Source organism: Zymoseptoria tritici, chromosome 3 (assembly GCF_000219625.1).
Source record: "Zymoseptoria tritici IPO323 chromosome 3, whole genome shotgun sequence".
NCBI classification, from domain to species: domain Eukaryota; kingdom Fungi; phylum Ascomycota; class Dothideomycetes; order Mycosphaerellales; family Mycosphaerellaceae; genus Zymoseptoria; species Zymoseptoria tritici.
Window position 1 is genome coordinate 1,933,704 of NC_018216.1, and position 18,160 is coordinate 1,951,863.

The 18,160-nt window shown below is 54.3% G+C and overlaps 6 protein-coding genes across 6 annotated transcripts; 3 read left to right on the top strand and 3 right to left on the bottom strand.

Moving 5' to 3' along the window:
• Positions 1-601: 601 nt before the first annotated feature.
• Positions 602-5,014, bottom strand: MYCGRDRAFT_219787 (putative ABC transporter; the record flags this gene model as incomplete). Its single annotated transcript, XM_003854341.1, has 9 exons — positions 602-1,813; positions 1,881-2,060; positions 2,117-2,241; positions 2,300-2,407; positions 2,465-3,800; positions 3,896-3,960; positions 4,120-4,407; positions 4,459-4,802; positions 4,853-5,014. 9 exons carry the CDS (start codon positions 5,012-5,014, stop codon positions 711-713), a joined length of 3,711 nt encoding a protein of 1,236 aa, XP_003854389.1.
• Positions 5,015-7,612: 2,598 nt separating this feature from the next.
• Positions 7,613-8,335, top strand: MYCGRDRAFT_103758 (uncharacterized protein; the record flags this gene model as incomplete). Its single annotated transcript, XM_003853821.1, has 1 exon — positions 7,613-8,335. The coding sequence occupies one exon, from the start codon at positions 7,618-7,620 to the stop codon at positions 8,050-8,052; it is 435 nt and encodes a 144-aa protein (XP_003853869.1).
• Positions 8,336-8,856: 521 nt separating this feature from the next.
• On the bottom strand, positions 8,857-9,858 carry MYCGRDRAFT_69921 (uncharacterized protein; the record flags this gene model as incomplete). Its single annotated transcript, XM_003854340.1, has 1 exon — positions 8,857-9,858. One exon carries the CDS (start codon positions 9,703-9,705, stop codon positions 8,857-8,859), a length of 849 nt encoding a protein of 282 aa, XP_003854388.1.
• Positions 9,859-10,850: 992 nt separating this feature from the next.
• Positions 10,851-12,352, top strand: MYCGRDRAFT_103760 (uncharacterized protein; the record flags this gene model as incomplete). Its single annotated transcript, XM_003853822.1, has 3 exons — positions 10,851-11,414; positions 11,467-11,962; positions 12,015-12,352. The coding sequence occupies 3 exons, from the start codon at positions 10,976-10,978 to the stop codon at positions 12,193-12,195; spliced, it is 1,116 nt and encodes a 371-aa protein (XP_003853870.1).
• Positions 12,353-12,528: 176 nt separating this feature from the next.
• On the bottom strand, positions 12,529-13,791 carry MYCGRDRAFT_69926 (uncharacterized protein; the record flags this gene model as incomplete). The annotated part of the gene is made up of 1 exon (XM_003854339.1): positions 12,529-13,791. The coding sequence occupies one exon, from the start codon at positions 13,789-13,791 to the stop codon at positions 12,529-12,531; it is 1,263 nt and encodes a 420-aa protein (XP_003854387.1).
• A 632-nt stretch (positions 13,792-14,423) lies between these two features.
• On the top strand, positions 14,424-17,472 carry MYCGRDRAFT_91773 (uncharacterized protein; the record flags this gene model as incomplete). Its single annotated transcript, XM_003853823.1, has 3 exons — positions 14,424-14,439; positions 15,184-17,195; positions 17,248-17,472. 3 exons carry the CDS (start codon positions 14,424-14,426, stop codon positions 17,470-17,472), a joined length of 2,253 nt encoding a protein of 750 aa, XP_003853871.1.
• Between the last annotated feature and the right edge of the window lie 688 nt (positions 17,473-18,160).

Genomic DNA, 18,160 nt, shown 5'->3' on the forward strand with positions numbered 1-18,160 from the left:
GGAACGAGTCCGCTTCAGCCGCCCTCGAGGTGTGGCAACTTGAGAGGCGCCACGTCGATCAAAGTCGGTATTATAGCTGGGATGAGCTGTCAAGAAAGGTGATAGAGGCTGAAAATGCGCAGGGACGTTCCCAGGTGAAGAAGTAGAGGTGTGCTGACTGATGCAAGGCCGAGTCATGAAGCGTGCCGTGTCAATGGCGTCCCGAGGAGCTGGGTCGGAGTTTTTGTCATGAACCTGTACGAGCTGTCGTCTGAGTCGACAGAATGTTCAGGGGCCGAACTGGCGGTCCCGGTCTTTTCATTGTTTGAAACAATTTGTTGTTGGCGTTCGTCGTGACGGGGAAAGCGTGTCGTCGACCCTGACTGTCGCGGTGACGTTCGAGCCGCAACATGGCCAAACAATTCCAGCTGACTGAGCGAAACTTGTGCGGTGAAGGCTGCACGTAAAAATAGAGAGTCGTACGTTGGGATCAGTTGTTCGAAATCCTACAGAGCCCCTTTGGCAATGTAGCTTCACGCATTCGCTCGAGTTGCACCGGACGAAGTGGTCCTGGGTAGGTGCGCTTGGGCGGGAGCACGTAGGTACGAGGAATTGATGAGCATCATCGTGAGGCGTTCATTTGTAGGTCTGAAACAATCTACTGTACTGTATATGATGGAGTGGACATGGCCAAAACTGCTGACTGACTCCTCATGCCGCAAAAGAATCGATCACGCTTGATCCAGAGACTGAGCCAAACACATCGCGTAATATCGCCCTCGAAGCGCCTGTAGCTCCTGGTGCGTTCCCATCTCCGCGATCTTGCCGTCAGCCACGACAAAAATGGTGTTTGCATGCTTGATTGTGCTGAGTCGATGAGCGACAGCGATTGTCGTTCGAGTCGACGCCGCTTCGTCAAGCGCTATCTGCACGATCCGCTCACTTTGCGTATCGAGAGCAGAGGTCGCTTCGTCCAACAGGAGTAGTCGGGGCTTGCGAATGAGTGCTCTTGCAACGGCGATTCGTTGTTTCTGCCCTCCAGAGAAACTTGAGCCTTTGGAGCCGCACTGCGTCTCCAAACCTTCAGGCAGAGAGGACACAAAGTCTAGGGCGTTTGATTGTCGACATGCTTCGTTGATCTCCTCGTCTGATGGCTCAAACTGTAGACCGAGAGCGATGTTTTCGCGTACAGTTCCTTGGTAGAGTGGAGGCTCTTGTTGAACCATGGATATATGGTTCCGGTAAAGACGAGGTGACATCTTAGCAATGTCCTCGTGATTGAGCGTTATTCTGCCTCGTGCAGGATCGTAAAAGCGCATCAGCAGTGCTACCAGTGTACTCTTGCCGCAGCCGGACGGTCCGACAAAAGCACAATACGTGCCTGGCTCGATCTTGATGTCTATGCCACGAAGCACTCTAGCGTCAGGACGCTGAAGGTATCTGAAGTCGACGTTCTCCATCTCCACTGGTCCGTCATGGCTGGATGGTCCTATGTATTTGTTCTGGGGAGTCTCCGCAATCTGGGACTCGACTGTCCGCAGCCAGAGGATGTAGTTCGCGGCTGCTTTTGCCTTGGTGATCGATGTCGTGTAGCCAAAGAACTGGCCAGCTGCTTGAAAGCCGAAGACGACCGAAATGAAGACGACAAAAAACTGCGATGTGTCGTACTCCCCACTGGCCAGGAGTCGGGAGCCATACCAGAAACCAAGAGCCAGCGCCAAGAATTCGACGGACTGTGAAAAGGCATAAGGAATCATGGTAACGACGAAGCCTTTCGATGCTGACTTGACGATGGCGTCCATCGCTGCAGCGTACTCGTCCAGTATCTGGGATTCTGCAATGCGAGAGAGCGGCCGTGGTCAGCAGAGCTAAGGCATCGGATCAAGCCGTATATGTCTTACCGAGTGTCAGTGATGAGATGGTACGAATGCTCGTGACTGCTTCAGTGGCCAGACTAGCACTGTCGGCGAAACGCTCTCCGGCCTCTGCCTCCAGCTTCTGGTCCATTCTGATGCGAATGTATCCTGAGCCGAGGAGGAAAGGTCCGGCGCCAAATACAATGACGAGACCCAGCTTCCAACCTATCAAGAAACGTCAGCACTGTGGCACAAAAGGAAAGCCTTGGCTGGGGTCCTACCATAGACTATTCCAAGAATGGACGATGCGAAGACGTTGACCATCACGATCAACATCAAGAAAATATTTGCTGAGATCAGCTCCTGCAGCGCTGTTGGGACCGAGGAGAGCTTCGAAGTCAGTGACCTTTGATCAGAAAGTCAGTACGCATGATACGGCTAGGCTGATCATCGAATCAACGTACCCGGAGCCGTTTTGCGGACGGTCGAAGAAGTCTTGGTCAAAGTTGAGCACCCGTCGCACCATCTCAAGTCGGTATCGTTTCGTGACGACTTGTCCGATGATATTGCAGCTGCCATGGTGGTTAGCGAACGGTCTTTTTGTCCGGTCCATCGAGAATATGGCTTACCACCACCCGATAACGGCATAGGCGAAGAGATTCGCGAGAGCAAGGACAAAGAACATGAGCGCAAAGAAGTTGGCTTGGTTTTGCGCCTCGCTTCGATCCCGGATGGTGAAGACGTTGATTAGGCGCGAGAAGATGATGGCCTGGACAGGATAGGTGGCGCCGGCGATTAGGCTGCCTACGACAGCGATGACATATGACAGCCACAGTCGTTTCCTGTTTTCGCCAAACATCACCCAGATGGACCGAAGCAAGGAGTAGTTCATGGTCTCCGCAGTGAGCTTTTTAAGTTTTGCTTGAGCAGCAGCGGATACCACTTCGCTCTTGGGCCTTTGCAAAGTCATCGCTGGTTCCAAGCCGCCTTCGTCATCATCGTCAGCGATCTGGGCCTCCTCGCCAGACTTTGCGCCAAGGTCCTGACTTCGAACCATGCTCGCATACAGGCCATCCAACGCGACCAGTTCCGAATGGGTCCCTTGCTCAACGACTCTACCTTCTGTCATGACGGCAATGTTGTCAGCTTTCCTGACAGTGGCCAGTTTGTGGGCAATGATAAGAGTTGTCTTGTCGGCCGATACACGATCCAGCGCGTCTTGAACGATTCTCTCAGCTCTGGGATCCAAGGCAGAAGTAGCTTCGTCCAGTAGAAGGACCTTCGGGTTCGAGATGATGCTTCGTGCGATGGCCACGCGTTGCCGTTGTCCACCGCTAAGCATTGCTGCACGCTCGCCCACGGCTGTGTCGTATGCCTCGGGTAGTTCCATGATGAAATCGTGAGCATTACTCTGCTTGCACGCCTCCTGGACGAGCTCCAGTTGCTTCTCGTGTGGAAGATTCGCCTGGTCTCCGACGAACCCTCTAGCCACATTCTGGAAAACAGTGCCTCGGAATAGCACCGGCTCTTGTTGGACCAATCTGATAGCGCTTCTCAACCACTTCATGTTGTACTCGGAAACAGGAGCACCATCAAGGTAGATATCGCCAGATGAGGGCAAATACCACCGCTCAATGAGGCCGATCAAGGTCGATTTTCCGCAACCAGATGGGCCGACTAATGCGGTTGTCTTTCCTGCAGGTAGAGAGATATTGAGTCCCTGAAGTACGGGCGCTGTCGGCCGTGATGGATATGCGAATTTCAGGTTTCGGATTTCGATACGTCCTTCAACGGAATCCGGCACTATCCCTTCGGGAGCAAGCGGGTCCAAAAGGCTGGGTTTGTCAATGATCTCGAACAGTTCGCTCGCCGCAGATGAAGCATTAGTGATCGCCAGCTGCTGAGGGGCGACCATGCCGATGGCCGTCGTTGCGATGGCCACTGACAAGACGACCGTGAATACAGCTGCGTTATTTTGGTCAGTTGTGGTAAGAAAATAGGCCATCGATACAACGTTGGGACTTGGGGTCGCTGCAGGGCGTCCGCACTCTAGAACTTACTGCCAACATTATCGATCTCCCTACTGGCAAACATGCGATAGCCTTGCCAGAAGGCTAGCGCTGTACTAGACAGAACCTGAGCATATCAGGGTCAGCAGTGTTCCCTTCACATCAACACCACTCCGAGGACTCACCAGGAAGTTTTGAGTCGAGAAAAGAACTGCGTAGCTACAGTACGGAATCAGCTTTGCCCAAAAAATGATGCCGGGTCAGCAAAAACTTACATCCAATTCTTCTTTTTGCCTTCGACATAGGCCATTTCAAGATACTCGTCGTACTTTCGGATGATCTTTTCCTCGGCCCCGAAAGCATGTATGGTTCGTACAGACGAGATGGCGTCTTGGGCGAGCACTGCAGCACGAGAGTAGAACTTGGTGACTTTGGCTTCGACCTTGGCATCAAACGCGATGCAGATACCGACCACCAGAAACAAGGCCGGGATCATACTCATAATGATGAGCGCGAGCTTCCATTGCACCGCGAGGGCAATGATGAAGGCGGAGAAGAACAGTCTGCAACGTCTGTTAGCCAGGAATCCAGCGTGGCGCGGAGAATGACCCTACGATATGCCCTGGACCAGAGTCGCCAACTTCTCCCCGATACCCTGGGTGACTCGATTCCCATTGGTCGTTACTTGCGTCGCCGCAGAGCCATTCGTCTGCTTGTCGAAGTGCCATACTTCTTGCCTCAGCGTTGCTTCAAGAAATCTTCTCCGGAATGCTCGTGTGGTTCTCGACGCTGCAATGTTGATCAAGACGCTCGAACCGTAGGACAGGAAAAATCTGCCGAAGAAGAGGTAGACGAAATAAAGCACGAAGTGGTCGACCTCACTCTTGAAGTCGTCCGGTGGTAATGTTCCCGTGGCGAAGTCGTTGAAAGTGGCTGTGAATTGCCCAAAGACAAGTGTCTGGCGGTGTTAGTATGAACTCTTCTAGACATGCGCACTCAAGACTTTACCATCAAAGGAAGTGTGGCTCCTGCTGCTATTGCTGCCAACAAAGATGTGGCATATAATGTCCGGTCTGTGCCATCCGCGAATTGAAAGATGCGCTGCAGAGACAGACACATGTCAGCAGAAGTCAAGGATACCTTGCGCGGTGTCTGCATGCACGCAAACATACGAAATAGTCGCGAATGCCCGCCTTGTCCTCCTTCGCGTCCTTGTCTTTCTTCTCATCGTCGGCCGCCTTTCCATTGCTGTCCGAATTTGAGGCATAGCCCATGGCCTTTTCGCCAAAAGGCGATCCTGGTGGGGAGGCTCCATTTGCCACGAGGGGCTTCTCGTCCAACTCCAGACTAGGATATGGGTCCTTCATCCTGGCCCCGGTCGAAGTGAAGTTAAAAGAAAGAAAGAAAGAAAGAAAGCAGAAAAGTCAAAGGCGCGTGCGGCGGTGGAATGATCAAAGAGTTGTGAGTGACATGGAGCAGGCAGAAGCGCGAAGAAGCATTCGGCGCCGAGGACGGTGTCAGGACTCAGCGGCGTTGAATAAGGTACCTCGCAGTATAGTGAAGCGAGTTGTTCACGGGATCCGTAAGTACCGAGACTGGTCGCTTTCATACTTGTGCAAGACAGGAGCACCTCACGAAATAGCGTCCTCTCATCCCTTTAAAAGATTGAGCTATACTGATTTAGCAGGACATCCGGCGAACGAGCTCCGGCGGAGAATAACGAATAGGGAGGATTTGGTCTACACGCCGTCATGGACTGCGGCGGCCGGGTTCTGCGGACACCGATCTGGGGGGGCAAATCGTGGCGTGCGCTTGCTGCAGATCATCAAACGTTCGACGTTGACAGCACAACCTAATAAAAACATTCAACCAACAAATTCACTGATACCATCTCAGGCATGTTACACGGCCAAGCACTCGCCATAGATCTGTACACCAGGCAGCCGAATACCAAATCTGACAGCCTTGTCAACGCCGCGAGCAAAGGTCACTGGAATTAAGCATACGGACCTCGCAAACGGCAGCCGAACTCCGCAGGCGAAAAGTCACCGGCTGTCTCGTAAAATGACCAAGGGGAAGCATTCGCCAAGCTAAGGATGATACGAATCGCTCGGTCAAAACATGTGAAGACATCGACAGTTCCGGACTTTGGATTGTCCGTACCTCTCTCTTGGCTTGATTGACAGCGATAAGAGCATTTCGAAGGTCGTCGTGATCCTTTCGAGATTTTCGCGACCATAGTTCTAGAGACCTCCGCGAATCCTTCGCATTGCTCGTATGCGTTCGTACCCTACGCCGACGATTTCCGCCCCAATCTTGACGCTAAATTCTCGCTGCGTCGGGCCAGCTTGAGGAAATGCCTCATTCGTACTGACAAACGTTCTCGTGCATGCACAGAGTGCTCCATGATGATACTGCACTTTTCGGCATCGCGGAAGAGGATTCTCCCTACTCGATACATGTACGGCCTGCAAAGCGGCAAACTGATGCACCAGGAATCCAACTTTCATGCGGCGGACATCGAGCACACACAAACAAATTCATGTTTGCAATCGACTTGAGTGTCAAGGTCATTGAAGTGACGCATCATAGTTGAGGACAAAGGCCAAAAGAAATATGTTGGTCAAGTCGCTAGAAGCGACGACGTGATAGAATCAGAATACGAAAAAAGACTGTCTCTTGTTGAAACTCTTCGGGCCCAGTCTGTGATGCTGGCCATCCACCATGAATATTAAAAGCCGTAATGTATTTCGTCTTCCACGTATACTCGTCGTGTGTCCTGTTAACCCCGACGCTCGAGATGCATCATCTACAAAGCAGCGACAGCGATGGCGGCCATGGCGAAGGCACCGAAGCCGACCTGGACGGAGCTGGCAGCGCCGGTGTAGGTCTCTGGCTTAGCAGGGGAAGCAGCAGTTCCGTTCTTGGCGGCGGCTGGGTAAGTCGCAGGCTTGACTGGAGAGGCCTGGCCGGGCTTGGCTGGGTTCTGGATTTGACCGTCACTGCACATCGTTAGCAAGCGGATGGGAAGACGAGATTGTGTGCAACGACTGACCCGATCTGTTGGATAGCACCGGCAGAAGGAGCTGAAGCAGCTGGCTTGCTGGCGCCGGCGTAAGGAGCTGGGTTGACAGGGGCTGGGCCGGCAACGGCTGGGACAGCCGGAGCCGCTGGGTGCGTGTAGACAGCCTTGGAAGGGCAGGCGGACTTGGCCGGGACGGTAACAGTGACGGTGGTGTAGACAGCGTAGGTGACCGGCGCAGGCTTGTTGTTGACAATAACGGTGGTGGTGACCGGCTTGAAGGTCTCGTAGTAAGTCACGTACTCAGACTTCTGGGCAGGGTATGTTGGTGCGGGCTTCTCGGACGGGGAGATGATGACGGTCACGGTAGAGTAGCCAAGGTAGGTCGTGGCCTGAGCGTGGCCGTCCTCGTACTTGGTGGAAGTAAGCGGGCAGAACGTAACGTAGCTGGTCTCGTACGCAGTCGACTTGACCGGGCAGTAGATCGATGCGCCGGAGCTGTATGTTGGGACGACGGAACCGGTGTAGTAGACCGGGAGGTCGGTGTTGGTAGGGTCGGCCTCGACGAGGGTAGTAGTGCTGCTGATGAGTCTCCTCGAAGGTGGTGCTGTCGCTGACGGTTGTGGAGTCCGTGTTGGTGGTGTTGGGGTCAATGACGGCAGTGTCGGTGGTGCTGGAAGACGACTCGTCGGTGGTGGAAGAAGACGACTCGTTGGTGGTGGAAGAAGACGACTCGTCAGCGGTGGAAGACATGTCCGCAGTGGTGGTGGAGCTGCTGTCAACAGTCACGTCGGTCGTCGTGCTGCTGATGACCGTCTCGCTCGTCGACGCGGACGTTGTGCTGGTCACATCGGCGGTAGTGGTGGAGGAAGTGGTCGACATCTGGGCGAGAGCGCCGGCAGCGAGGAAGAGAAAAGCAACGGACTTCATGTTGGCGGTAGAAATGAGTGTGGGTAGCGAATGTGATGCTGTGGAGGATGCTGTTGCTGAGGTGAATGATGAGAAGAACTCCTCAGTGGGGATCTCTCTCGTTTTATCTCTGGGTAGGAGCAGCAGAGTACTGCCTCATTTCCTGTGGGTCCACTCATCTTTGATCGTTCAAGACGATATTCAACACGTTCCTACGCCAGCGAGAGATTTCATCATCGGTTTCCTCTCTCGGATTGAAGTTCGACCGCGGGCGTAGACAAGTCCGGTAGACCATGAGGTGCCTTAGTGAAGTCAAATTAAAAAGCTTCCGATGAGTACGCGCTACCTCTCAGTAGTCTGCCGGTTGGAAGACACCACATCGAGGAGGGGTTTCACGTGTAGCGTGCACTGTGGTCCAAGGTCAATGTAGAGCAAAGTCGTCTTTTGAATACGTCCCGGTGGCACCCTGGCTGTTGAGCGACTACGTTGTCTGCATTGCGATTTTGTCATAGCTGAGCGTGTTCTTTGCCATCGAGGCAATGCAGATCTGCCGCTACGGTACCTGCATGTAAGGCCACGCTCCGATGGTAGTTCCTGAACTAGCATGTCCTGCATTTTGCCAGTCGTTGGAGCCAACCCCGACCGCTGAGGCTAAAAAGGGGTTCGCAATTAAGACTGCTGTTCGCTCTGATAATGCCGCAAACTTCCAGCAAACGGCATCGACATGGCAACGCAACTATGGGAGTTGCTCGGTCGCATTGGAGATTGCACCATCGTACTCACCAGCTTTGCGGCTTCTGGTGCTCGAAGAATCGATCGAGAATCGGCCGTTCCAAGGAAGAGGTCAGAATAGGTGGATACGGGTATTTGAATTGCAGAGACCTGTTCCATCCGCGGCCATGCGGTATTGATTGTACGCAAATACCAAGCTTCAGTAATCCACTGGGGGGGACGAGGAGAGTGAAATGGATGGTTCTCGACGCTTGTCTGATCCCAAGTAGTCCTGTACAGCTTGTATATTCGAATCGGCAAGGTGGCGTCAGAACCCTCGACAGCATACCATCACAGGACGGTCCCATCCTCACTCCATCTCCGGTGTGATGACATTACTCTTCAACCCATCAATCAGCACATCCCGCATCGTCTGCGCACTCTTGACGCGGATATCGATAAAACTCTCAGGACTGTAAAACGCCGTATGGCAAGTCAGCACCATTCGACCTTCCAGCCACGACTCCTTGTTGCGATATGCCTGAATCAAAGGATGCACGCGATCTTCAGGGATAGGTTCTTCGGGAAGCACATCCAAAGCCGCTCCGGCGAGGATGTTCTCTTTCAGACACTGTTGGACACCATTGAGATCCAGGATCTCGCCGCGAGCGGTATTGACGAGGACTGCGCCGGGTGGGAGAAGGGAGAGTAGGGAGTAGTCGATCATTCCACGGGTCTCGCGAGTACAAGGACAGTGCAAGCTCAAGACCGCACTCCGCTTGAATAGGTCTTTGATGTCCTTCGTTCGTTCGATTCCGAGACTCTTGTCGACGCCATTCGGAAGGTAAGGATCGTAGAACAGGACATTGAAACCGAATGCTTTCGCCCTTAGTGCGACCGCAGTCCCTATCCGACCGAGTCCGAGGATGCCAAAGGTGGACTGCTGTAGCCTTGCGACCAGAGGCGTATTGATCACCATCCACGGATCCGGAGGTTGCAGTCGTTGACGGTCGTTGTGGAGAAGGATGCCTCGCCGCATGGACAGCATCAGTCCAATGGCATGGTCTGCGATCTCAGCTGTGCCATAGTCGGGCACATTGCAGACAATGACGCCTTTCTTCGCCAATGCCTCGCGGTCGAGACGATCGTAGCCTACTCCCATTCGTACGATGACCTTGAGGTTAGGAAAGAGCTCCAGATCCTGCGCTGTGAAACCCATCTTCAGCACCTCGATTCCATTGACGCGATTCCTGATATCTTCCGGGACATCCGACCAGGGTTTTCGTTCGGAGGCTCCATCTGGCCAGAGGTGAGTCTGGAGATATTCGAATGTGTAGTTTTGTGATGCCGACGGGGCGAATATGGCTTGCTCGACTTCGTCATCCTGATAAAGGCCGTCCGCCTGGATGATGGTGTATGTCGGAATCACGGCCATGATCTTTGAGTACCGGCAAGGCTAAGTATGCTGACAAGAATGGCCTCGTCAATGTACAACCTTGCCCCGGTTGTTCTTGCTCACCTTGCCCGGGTGGCCTTGGCCGAGATCCCCGTGTCGGCAATCGGCTCGGGCTATTGCACACCCGAAGCGGCTTTGAATGCAGATCGACATACACAAGCTTGATGATTGTCTTTGCACTTGTTGTTGCATGCAAATCAGATTTAAGCAAAGAATCGATGGATGTGCTTTGTGCTCAGCTTGAAGATTGGATCCGGACGTTCCGTGGTAGACAACCAACGCATAGGATCTTCTGGTCCTTACTGGTCTGCATGAATTTGGTTCACCGTCCAAGCAAAAGTATAATGAATGGATGGCAAAGAGCGCAAACCTGCCATCACAGAGAGTGATCAATGGGCTTGACAGGAGCCATGAGCAGCTTCCGATGTTCTCGCGCTCAAATTATATTCACCCTTCAGTCACAATATTCTCATACATTTGGCTGACCTCTTCTGTTCCTGTGAAGCAGGAATACAAGCGCCACTATCTATTTTAGTGCGGGGCATCGACAATCTCACCCAATCGCGGAGGAGCCTCTGCAGCGTGGCAGGGACCCTGGTCCGCCAATGCCGGAAGTAGGTACGTCAACTGTTTCGATCAACTCATCAGGCACCCGACATGTTTGAAAGTTGAAGATTTCTGTTCAAGGAGATTGCGGTGAAGTGGCATCTGAACATTGAGGTTGAGTGAGACCATATCAGAGCAGCTGCGTCCGTATGATCCGGCCATTCACTTCACTCTATCAATTCACCTGCTGGCACATGAAAGAGTGGGTCTGTTTACATCATCAGCAGCGAGCTCCAGCTGTCGAAGACCCTGGACCTGGAGAAATTTACGACTGTGTTTCTTAGTTCTTACAGCTTCATCAACACAACTTCTCAACACCAACTTGTCTCACACAACAACCTTCAACGACTCGCCCTTCCTTACACTCGACGCATAACTTCGAGTACTCTGCCTCTTCCACACCACACACTCGAACACCACCATCATCATGTTCAAGTCCAGCCTGCTCCGTCAGGCATCGCGAGCTACCAGCTCCGCCGCCGTCCGCCAACCCTCCACCGCCTTCATCACACGCACTGCCACACGCGGTCTGCGCACCACACCCGCCGTCCGCGAGAAAGATGACAAGAGCGCCCTCGACAACCTCGACGAGTACTCGACCGCCGGCAAGCCCGGAGCTTTCGAACACGAAGGACAATTCTCGCGCACAGACAACACAATTCGCATGGAGCACCCAGAGGAGGCCGACATGCCGAGCTCAGCGCCCGTGCAGGGTCGTGGTGGCTTCCATTTCCGCCGCACTCTTGCTACCTTCAGCTTGGAGGGTCGCGTCGGTGTGGTCACCGGTGGTGCTCGTGGACTCGGTCTGGTCATGAGCCAGGCTTTGGTGATCAGTGGTGCCGACGTGGCCATTGTCGATCTCAACAGTGAGTTGTGAGATATGAACATGAGACAGTCACATGCTAATCAAATCCACAGAGGATGAGGGTCAGAGGCAGGCCGAACTCCTGATGGAGACCTTCCGCAAGGAGAACCCGGGTTCCGTGAACGTGCCAAAGGTGACCGCCCACTACTGCGACGTGTCTTCGCCAGACTCCGTCAACCACGCCATGGCCGAGATTCTCAAGGATCACGGTAAAGTCGACCACCTCGTCACTTCCGCTGGCTTCACCGAGAACTTCGACGCTATCGAGTACCCACACGACCGCATGCAGAAGCTTTGGGGCGTCAACGTCGATGGCACATACATCTGGTCTTGCACCGTGGCCAAGCACCTCATGGAGCGCAAGGCTTCCGGCAGCGTGGTGATGATTGGCAGCATGTCTGGCGCCATCGTCAACGTCCCTCAGCCACAGGCTCCCTACAACGCGGCCAAGGCTGCTGTCCGCCATCTCGCCAGCTCGCTCGCAGTCGAGTGGGCTCACGCCGGCATTCGTGTCAACTGCATCTCTCCTGGCTACATGCTCACTGCACTGTAAGTATCAAGAGCTTCTTTCAGATCGTAGTAGAGGCTAATGAGATCCCAGCACCAAGAAGATCCTCGACGACAACCCCGAGCTCGCCAACAAGTGGACCAGCCTCATCCCACAGGGCAAGATGGGTCGCCCAGAAGACCTGATGGGCGCCGTGACCTTCCTCCTCAGCGACGCCGCCGGATACGTGACCGGCGCCGATCTCCGTGTTGACGGTGGATACACCGTCACCTAGATCATTCGGGCCATTGAGTGGAAAGATTTGCATGCGACACGATACAGGCTAGAAGGATTGGAAGCGAACGATAGCCTTCGGAGAAAACGCTCTGCACAGAGCGGGATAGAGGCGAATTTGATGACAAAAAGATCATTGGCGTAACAGGCGCAAAGGGCATTCTCGGGGTTGCATTCTCGATGGGTCAAGCTAGACGTTGCAGAAGCTGGGAGCAAGGCTTTACGAAATAATGCAAAGTCTCCGCGGAGCATTCACGCTCTCCTCTGTCCTCGGCGCCCCGATCAGGTAACGCGAACCTCTCAGTCATGAACTGCTAATCTCACATCTAGGCGCCTACTCAACCTCCAACTTCTCCAACCTCTCAACTAGCACGTCCTCTCCTTCAAACCCAACACCCTCACAAACACCCTGCGCATCGAACCTCACGCCCAACATGCTCCTCGCAACCCACTCCGCCGTCCGGGCATGCAGACTCGGCTCTCTCAAATCTACATCCTCCTCTCTCCTTCCTGGGAAAACTCCACACCTCCCTTCCGCCAACGCCTGGAATATCACCAGCTGATCCCGCATGTGTTCGTCCACCCACGCTCCGGAACGCCAGTCGGAAGCCAACTCGGCTGTTACGCGAGGGAGGATTTGTGAGAGGATGATGGGTACGGTGGGGAATTTTCGGAGTTGGAGGTTGTCGCGGGCGAGGGTGTAGGTTGATGAGACGGAGGAAGAGGAAGAGCTGGGAATCGTGGCGATGAGGATGAAGTAGATGCGTTTTGGGTGGTGGGAGTCGTGAAGGGTAAGGGTGAAGTTGGAAGAAGAGGTGGTGAAGTATGGGGAGAAGTGCTGGTGGATTTGCGGGAGGAGGAGGGCGGAGACTTGGTCGTGGCAGGCTGCGGGACCGAGGAAGATGGCGTGGAGGTGGGAGGGGAGGGAGGGTGGAATGGATGGGTCGGTAGGCTGGTAGGTGAACGTTGGAAGCATGAGAGAAGAGCGAGGAGGGATTTCAAGAGTCCAATCGCCGATGCTGGTGGCTCCTTGACTCCAGCCTCGTTGGCCGAGAGTCGCCTTCATTTCGGGGAAGCCGATTCGGTGGAGAGTAGGCAGCAGGACGTAGGTGATGTATTCGAATGAAGGCGAGCCGGAACTGTTCGTACCACCGCTGAGGTGGAGGTGGATGGGTAGTCGTGAGGGTAGACGCGAGAAGAGGATGAAGGGAAGAATGGCTTGCAGGACGAGGGCGGTGCTTCCAGCGGAAGTCATGTCGACTCGACATTCGTAGACTTGTCGGCCGTCGTCCAGAGTGCGTTTTGTGAAGACGGGAGACAGCTCGCCTTCATATCTGCCCGGCTGGAATAGGAGAGTCTGGCTGCCCTTCGTAGCGCCGTGGACTGTCGCGTTGCATGCTCTCGCCAACCACTCGACGCAGGCGATGTGCTGTGCTTTTAAACCTCCGCCGCCGGATCGATTGCCGCGGACGTTCGAGATGCGGATGGGAGTGCCTGTCAGAGCGGAGAGACATAGTGCGATGCGGATCAGCTGGCCGCCGCCTTCGAGGGTTCGGCCGTCGAGCTCGAGCGGATTTGAGGTTGTTGGTCTCGCCATGCGGATGTCGTGCTGATAAGGGTTGGAAGATGGTGATGGAATAAGAAAAGCGTCCGAGGGTGATGAGACCGCCTAGAATGCGATTCATTTTACGAATAATCAGAGTGGAAGTGACTCACATGGTGGTTTTGGTGGGAGCGATTAAACGGAGAAAGCGACTCAGCCTCGATTCGCGCTTCTCGGCCATTTCGAACTTCTAGCATCCAGCAACTGGTCTTGGAGATTTTTTTGCTGAGGATGCGAGCTTTGTATTCGTCGCCTTCTTACTGTAGACATTATTCCCATAGCGGTGCTTTCAGCGAAAGATCTGGTATGGAGCAAGTGTGACCTCCGAGCATTAGTCGTCTCCACCGCTTGATGGCTGAAAGTGCTGCAAGCCCGCTGGAGCTCTCAGTCTTGGTCCGATGGGCTGTTCATCGGCGCAAGTCGCTAGTTGTTGCATGTCTTCGTCAAACAGAGGCCATGGAGTGAAAATCGAACAGCAAGTCGTCACACCCGCGCGGAGCCGTCGTATGCATGATCGGAGGCTGGGAGTCGGCCGAACGGTCGCCCGCGAGCGGGGATATCCTTCGTAACCACGGGCGGTGAGGTACTTTGTAACGGACGAGGAGCGATCAAAGCCCCAGGACAAGATGGAGGTGTTCTCCGGTAAGGCTCGGGCCCAGCCTTGTTCATAAAATGGTCGAAGGCTATTCGGGAAACAGGCAGTGCTCGGACAATACTTCATTAAGATTTCGGCTCGGGGGGGGAATGCTTGGTTGAGTTGGGTGGGAGTCGCTGGGCATCCATTCATGATTGTCTCTTCGTTGCGACCGTAGGTATCTCTCATGCCTCACCATGATCAGGCACAAATGATAAAGACACCATTTTCCTCGTCGTCGCTGATTGCGTGGCTTTGGGCCGCTGCATCTCGCCAAAGCGACCAGCCCAAGTCAGTCGTAGTGACGACACACGGCAGCAGCAGCAGCAGGACTGGCATCCCCCCACCAAGGCCTGATCCCAGTCCCAGACCGCCCCATCCTACGAGATTGAGAGCGTGCGCTCATCATTTTCTCCCTTCACCAAGGAAAGGTAACCAACGGCAGCTCTCGTACCGTAGCTGACTACTGCATTGGCATTTCATCTCTGCTACTGCGTGTGCGTTACCTGACTTGTTGCTGCCGCCGTGGCACCTTCTCCACGACCACACACCTTCCTCCATCGTCAGCTCCCTCTGTCCAGCTTCTCACCTCACTTCTCCAGGTCCAGTGCTACCTTCTACCCTGCCACATCTGCTTTGCCTTCTTCGATTTCCAGCTGGCAGACATTGCCTCGCTGCCCGACTCGTGGCTCGGTCTGGGAAGAACAGCCCAAACGGCCGCGTGCTTGTCCGTCTCACCTGACACAACGCAGCCAACCACCGACCGTCCGACTGCTGTGTTGAGTGTCAGATCTCGCAGATCTTTGACTGCATCAGCACTGCGAAACATTTTTACGAGCACTCGATCTCACAGAGTGAGCCACGACCCATCATGTCTCGCTACCACGACGATCGTGAAAGTGAGATCTACCGTCGGCCACGAAGAGATCGAGACTACGACGAACTGGAAGTGGATATCAAACGCTCACGACAACCCGAAGGTCGGCGAGGCGAGACTCTGGTCAAGGAACGAGATAGCGTTGTCTCGGAGCGTCGTCCACGCCAACCAGATTTTCTACGCGAAGACTACGGAAAGACCTCAAACGCACAACAGCTGGTGGTACGAGATGACAATCGGGAGGATGATGGATACAGTCGGGTTTCGCGGCGAAGGAGCGTGGAGACAGTGAGGTCTCGAGCGCCGACGGAAAAAAGCGGAAGAGAGGATCGGGCGCCATACCCTAGAAGTCAGCGAAGCGAGGCCAACTTCGACGACGACGACGAGGAGGATGAAGTCGTATATCGCACTCGCTCCCGTACACGCTCCCGAGCACGATCGCGGGTACCGCCACGCGAAGAGCGGTCGAGCGAGGAGGTGGACATTACCATACGACGGGAAGAGCGAGAGTCTCATCGGCGTCCATCACCACCTCAAAGTGAAGCACCTGTGGAGGAGATTCGCTTCAGACGCGGCGGAGGAGAGCGGCCACCACCGGCTCGGGTGGTTGAGAAGACAGAGATTGACATTCGCGAGCGTGAACGTGCACCGCCTCCGCCTCGTTCGGTCGTTGAAAGGGAGGAGATCGACATCCGCGAGCATCGTGAGCATCGGTCTCCGGCCCCTCCACCACCGCGCTCCGTCAGCGACAGGGAGAAGTTTGAGTTTGAGTTTCGGGAACATCGCTCTCCTCCTGGAAGAGGTCGCGACCATTTCAAAGAAGAGATTCACATCCGAGAGCGTAGTTCTCAGCCGCGCCATCGCTCTGCTAGCCGTGGAGTATTGGTCGCCAAGAAGGAAGAAGAGTGGATCGTTCGCAGACCGCGTACACCACCGCCACGAGATTACGAAAAGGAGGAAATCATTATTCGTCGCAAAGCGAGAACGCCAACGCCAGAACCAGAGCCAGAGCCAGAACCGCCGCGTGAGCCAACACCCGAGCCAAGTCCGCCGCCACCACCGGAACCCATTTATCGGCCGCCAATCATCCAGGAAGTCATCACCCATCATCGACATATTGATCACGGCTTCGAACGCGCACCATCGCCGGCTCCACCACCTGCGCCCGCGCCTCCCAGTCCTCCGCCACCGCCAAAGCAGGCTAGAGAAGAGAACCTGGAGATTGAAATAAGACGCAAAGGCACCCGCAACGGCAAAGCTTACGAAGAAGACTTCACATTCGAGAAGGAGTGGACCGACCGCGAGGTGGAGAAAGTGGAGAAAAAGCGCTCGACCAGTGTCAGCACTCGTCGACGCTCACCTTCGCCTGCCCCACGCCGGCGATACGACGAGTGTTACGATGACGAAATCGCAGCCGAAGCTGATTTCTACAACCGCAAAATTGGGTCGCGGGCTTATCCAGGTGAGGCTTACAACGGAGCCACGAAAGATTGGGCACTTGTGGACATTCCTCCAGGCACTGAGCGGGTCCGCATGGATGGTGTTGGAGGCGGCCGACAAGAAATCACTTGGCAGCGCTACAACGGCGAACGACGCGGTCGCTTCGTTTCCGGCGATCGTGCGTATGAGGCAGAGTACGGAAATGGTTATTCGTCTCCACCACCGCAGCTTCCGCCTGCGCCGGCGCCTCCACGTGAGACGACTCGCGAGATCAAGGAGGAGATTAGGATTACCGAGACCCGTGGTGAGAAGGAGAAACCTCGCAAGCGTGACAAGATGTGGACCGAGGTCACCAAGGATCTGGTGATCAAAGAAGCGATCGATGAGCAGGGGTATGAGTACGAGGAGACGGATGACTTCTTCTACATCATCGAGTACCTCAAATACGTAAGTGACACTGATTTCTGCAAGCCACTACACATGCTGACTACTTTCACAGGAGGACGTCCTCCGTCTCGTGGAGATTACTGAAGAGATCAAGAAGGAGCGCCGCGAACGCATACGCGAGCTTCAGTGGGAGAGGGAAGAGATCGAGCGTGTGCCGAAGATGATCACCGCTCCACCACCGATGCCGCCCATTCCACCTCCACCACGATCGAAGTACGACCAGCGGATCTACGAGCGAGACTACATCTACGATCGGGACTTCCGCAGATATCGCTGAAATGAGGCGTGAGGACTCGAACTTCAAATCAGCGGTTGGTCATCCACTGGACAGGACGAATGAATTATTGCAACGACACTACCTAAGACAAGCATTGGGCATGGGACAGGACAGAGGGAGAAGGCGTACAGCGGGGTGCAACACTCACCACTCCGCACAGCCTATGAATTCATGATTAGCATGCACATTTGGACATGGAACGAACGAACAGGCATTTTCTTGTGTAGCGGAATTCAGCGAAGAGTTTGTGGGTTCCCAAGGTTTCGACATAGCACAACGAGTACAGATGCTTTCTTTGAACAGAATAAATCTCAACTATACCATCGTCCATTCCATCTGTGTCCTGGGGATATTTAAGAAGATAGGTATCCAACCTCGCACTTCCACGTAGTCTATCACGTGCGCACTCTTCGGCGGCGATGCTCCCGTCTTTTCTTCCGAAAAAGTTACCCCATAGCAACTTCACCCCCCATCTCATGACCACCTATTCCAATGATAAGATGGGGTAATAAGAACTGCTTCGCGGCAACACTTACTCTTCGGGGTATGAAGACTCTGCTGCAATGGTTTACATGCCTGCAAAGGCCGACGATACCCTTCGATTGATACGAAGATGAGAGGTGAGGTCGGGTGAAAAGTTTTCTTTCTTTGTTGGTGGCTTTGATAAGAACCATCGATCTCTTCTACC